A 4595-nucleotide genomic window follows, 5' to 3' on the forward strand; every position below is an offset into this window, starting at 1 on the left:
TACTCGGAATTAAAATTTGTAGTTTTGAAAAAAGTTAGTAATAAATGTATAGTATATAAAGAATGAGAAATATGATGAATTAGGAGAATTGATTTGAATTAAATTCGACAAATATATACTTATGTAGTTAAAAATTTATTTTATTTTTCTAACTTAATAAACACATATTTTCTTATTAAATATATAAAATTGGTGCGTATGAAATATTTTTATCTACTTCTTTTTTATTTTGAAAAATTACTATAATTAATTTCTAAATAATATATAATCTATTTTACTGGGTGAATTTTATTAATGTTCCATACTAACATAATATCACAATCAATTTTAAAAGAAAAAATATTTCTTACAAAATATCAAAATAAAAATTAATGACTAATAACATTTTTAGAACTTATTTATGTATTAAAAAAAAACACATTATGTAATCGTGTGGGTATATACATATATGGGTTTATTGGCCCGTTATAACACTAAGCAAGAAAAGGGTTTTGGTGAAACCCTAATTGAACCCTTCGTCTATAGCTTTGTGGCTGTGGCAGGGGACTAGTTTGGTTACAGAGAACGGAGTGAAAGGCCACTCTGTTTTCGCATGCCTGCAACTCCACCGTGTAACAAAGGAAGCTCAACCATCTTCGTTTTCACTCCTCGCCAAGTTTTGTTAAGCAACCAAACCATGAAGAACACCGCACAGAACGGAACCTCAAACTCCAAGCGGGAACCCACACTTCTCCTTCACCAATCCATTGCCCGTTACTTGGAACTCTCTGGCTTCTCCAAGACGCTCAAAAAATTCCGCTCCGAAGCGCAAATTGAGGTCGGTTACGTAGCCGAGTTGGAACTTCATTATGTTGAACCCTAATTCTATGCTTGAACAACTTCTAAGTTAGGTATAGGATATTTCACAAAAGGACCGTAATATTATGCATTTGGTTCTAACTTTTTTTTATTTTTTTAAACTTCCATTTTGTGGTTGACGTGGAATCTTTATTAAATCATGCTTGTTTTCAGGTTACACAACGTAATTTTTATTCATCAAATAAGTTGGAATGCATTGGAAATGGAAAGTCCCTTGTCTTGATTATTGTACTATTTTGATGATAAAAGCCTCGTTCCCTTAGATAAAATGGATATCATTAGAAATTACTACATACATGTATAGGTTCTGTTTGGGTTAGTTCCTCCATAAACTATAGTGAGAAAAGAAACTACAAAGTTAAAACAAACTAAGTTTCTCAAATTTAGAGAAGCTGTATGAGAAGATTTTATAATAGTTAAGTGCCTAAGTTAATTTTAGATTAGTGAAAGAATCTCAATTCGTTTAATCTTCTCATTTTTTTCTCTTACAAGTGCTTTTGGTACAATTGGTCCAATTAGGGAGAATACATAAATGAACTTTATATGCCTGATGCCATGTTTTTAGTAAAATTCTTCAATGTTCCATGTTTTTTATTCCGTATAACTGCTGAGTGGCAGATTTCATGTATCTGGGTCTTGTGTCAGTGTTTTACTTTGCTGTTCATGCTTGTGATGCAGAAAAATGATTTGGAGGAATCGCCGGTTGATCTAGAAGAAATGTACTTCAAGTATATAGAAATATGGTAAGACTAGTATGGTAATGTTAGTTTTGCATTGTGAAGTAATTATTTAGGATTTTTTAATTTATGGAACCTTTAGGCATATAACTGTAAACCAACTAAAATATAATTATGGTAATGTAATATTGTTGCTTTTGAAGAATATAATCAGTGTTTTCTTGTTTTAAAGTTTTCTTCTTTAAAAATGTTGCTTTTGAAGAAGGTCCTTTTGTTAAAATTCTGTTTGACCCACGTGCTTTTTCCCTGTTGATTTTAGTGAGATTATCTAGAATCTTTCCTATCTTAACGGAAAATATTATCAGGAAAAAGTACAAGTGTGACTGTCAAATATCTTCCAATCCATAAAAAGTAAAAGAAGGCATAGAATCAAGCTGCGAATGAAGGATGTTTTGTATATTCAACTATCATGTCTGTGTCATTTGTATGTTAATTGAGTTTTTCCTTGTTTATTTTGTCTCTTTTCAGTGGCAAAGATGCTAAGGCAAATATCAATGATCAAAATGAGCAAGGTAAGCTTAAATTCGTTGAAATTTTTTCTTGTCTTCGTTACTTCCTTGGCACAGGTAAAATTGTTGCATTGTGACATAGAGGTCTGGTAAATATTGGAAATGGTCTCTTTACTAGCAAGGGTATGATTATGTACCCTTGTAGACTCGACCACATGAGAGCCTTGGGCTCTGATACACCCTTTTATTGTCATAACTTTAAATGCCTTCGTATCTCATTATGTTACTTCCTAAGCTCTGGCAATTGAATCTTTATTTGCCTCTTCTGCTTCTGAATAGTTGCAGATGTACCTGACAAAAACAAAGAGGGTAAATCCAAGGAAAAGAAGAAAAAGAAAAGCAAGTTAGTTTCTGAGTCCCTCGCTAATAATGTGGAAGGCAATCAATTGGAGTCTGTTACTACTGTTGCAGATAATAAAGTAAGCGCTGATGTTTCTACAGATGCTAAAGTTATTAATGGTTCTGAGGCGCAGAAAAAATCCAAGTCTAAGTCGAAAAAGAAAGACAAGCGAAGTGGTCAAAGTGATGAAATAGCACATACTGAAGATCCCAATGAAACTGTTTTGAAGGAAGAGAATATTGTATTGTCAACCAAAGAGAAGACTAGTGAGGAGAAAAAAGATTCTAAGAAAAGAAAAAGAACAATTTCTGAAGAAAATGGTCAAGAGGTTGCAGATGTAAAGGCAGATGAAGAAAACAAACGCAGAAAAGTAGAAAATACTAATGCATCTAAGGATGGAAACATTGAGAACACTGGAGAGAAATCTTCTGTACAGAGGTCTCAGAAGAAACAGCAAAAGGAATCAGTTGAGGTATGCTTTAACTAATGGTTATTCTCTATATATGTCACTTTCTGTTTGCTAATATATAAAGCTCCTCTGAATGAAACTCCATGTTTATTTTTGTATTGTTTTAAGATATATACCTTATATTTCTTTCATACTGGCCTTCGCCAATGCTATTGGTTCGAGTTGAGTTAGCCTTCATTATTTTTATTGAGGAAATATACGTTGTTAATGAAGAATCACATCATCAATCAATGCTATTAGTACTCTATTAGACTAATAGAGTTTTGTCAAAATGCCCATAGTTTACTACGTTTCCCATATCTGCTATCTGTCTGTCTTTTTTAGGTTGTTTGCAATGCTTAGTTTTATGTTTTCTTTCATTCTTTGCCGATGATTGCTGTAGTCTCCAATTTTTGTTTATTTAGTTATATGAAAATATCAGTTTCTTTGATGAAGCTAACATGGTGGAATTCATGTTTCTGATAACTGTAATTGCAGAAACCAGTCAAGACGGCATTTCAGCGAGTACAGGTGGACAAGATACAGTTTAGTGATGAGAGGCTTCAGGATAACTCTTACTGGGCAAAGGTGTGATAAATTGATAGTTTTTCACTTTTTTTTTTTTATTGCATTTGGTGTTGTAATTTTCTCCTTTTTTTTTTTTGCATTCTCCAACAAATTGTTACTGGTGTATCTATCTGCAGGATGGTGCCGAGAATGGTTATGGTGCTAAAGCAGCAGAAATTCTTGACCAAGTTAGAGGAAGGTTTGTGATTTCACGAGTAGTGATTTTTGGCTTGCAAGTTTAGCGCTTTTATGGACAGTATAAATTATTCGCATGGTTGCATTAGTTCTATTTTAGTCTACTTTCAAGGGAAAATCGTTGTTTATGGGCTATTCAGAACTTAGCTTAGCTTCATGTTATGCATTGTGTATATTAAGGTTGTCATTCAATTCTAAATTCTGTTCAGCTCACTCAATATAATTGTTTAAAATACAGAGCCATGTCTTTATGCACAAGTTCTTTAACTGTCTTTTGTCTTTTTTTTGTGTGTATTGACATCAAACTTTTTTCTCTGTTTCAGGGATTTTCGTCATGAGAAAACCAAGAAGAAACGTGGAAGCTATCGGGGAGGTCTTATTGATTTGCAATCTCACTCAGTAAAGTTTAATTATTCTGACGAGGAATGACTGGGAAACATCTAGAATTCTTTTGCCTCAATTTTTGTTATATGAAATTTTGTGATCGGGGAGTATATTTATTACAGCCAACAGACTTTGCTAGCTCGCGGCTAACAAGTTGATTTTCATATATGCATGTTGTCTTTGTCTTTCATGCCTGATAGATGTTCCCGAAGGAACGGAAATTTTTGTCGGCAAAATGAAGAATCCTTTGTCTGAAATTGTGATAGTAGATGGATGAAATTTGTACTTGATTTTCTATTATGTGTGGTTGGTCTAGTGTTTTTGCAGTTCAAACCGTGATATTAGCTTGGGATATCGGCAACATGATTTTCTGTGCATATGAAACCGTGATGCTAGACGAACCTTAATTTTAAATTTGAACAATTATGAAGAGTTGGAAAAGCTAATTTACTTTTTTTAATATTGATGTGACATAAGTGACTATTTTTATTTATTTCAAAAACATGCTTATATCACGGAAAATCAAACGTATTTTCGTTATTGATTGTAAATCTGGA

At 32.8% G+C, this 4595-nt stretch overlaps 1 protein-coding gene across 2 annotated transcripts; it reads left to right on the top strand.

Annotated features, from left to right (window-relative positions):
• Positions 1-464: 464 nt before the first annotated feature.
• LOC114179774 (nucleolar/coiled-body phosphoprotein) lies at positions 465-4338 on the top strand. Of its 2 annotated transcripts, none has more exons than XM_028066229.2 (7): positions 465-817; positions 1537-1601; positions 2064-2107; positions 2384-2916; positions 3391-3480; positions 3597-3658; positions 3978-4338. In XM_028066229.2, the coding sequence occupies exons 1-7, from the start codon at positions 593-595 to the stop codon at positions 4081-4083; spliced, it is 1125 nt and encodes a 374-aa protein (XP_027922030.1). In that variant the 5' UTR covers positions 465-592; the 3' UTR covers positions 4084-4338. The 2 variants fall into 2 exon arrangements, with proteins under 2 accessions (XP_027922030.1, XP_027922031.1); XM_028066230.1 differs by having other exon boundaries at positions 2390-2916.
• Positions 4339-4595: the final 257 nt, after the last annotated feature.

The sequence above is a fragment of the Vigna unguiculata genome, chromosome 3 (genome assembly GCF_037176805.1).
Source record: "Vigna unguiculata cultivar grain cowpea cultivar isolate G323 ecotype 2 chromosome 3, ASM3717680v1, whole genome shotgun sequence".
NCBI lineage: Eukaryota > Viridiplantae > Streptophyta > Magnoliopsida > Fabales > Fabaceae > Vigna > Vigna unguiculata.

Coding starts and splice junctions, on each gene's coding strand:
- LOC114179774 (XM_028066229.2), top strand. CDS start 593: ATGCCTGCAACTCCACCGTGTAACAAAGGAAGCTCAACCATCTTCGTT. Junction 2,917..3,390: donor AGCAAAAGGAATCAGTTGAG/GTATGCTTTAAC, acceptor CTGTAATTGCAG/AAACCAGTCAAGACGGCATT. Junction 3,659..3,977: donor CTTGACCAAGTTAGAGGAAG/GTTTGTGATTTC, acceptor TCTCTGTTTCAG/GGATTTTCGTCATGAGAAAA.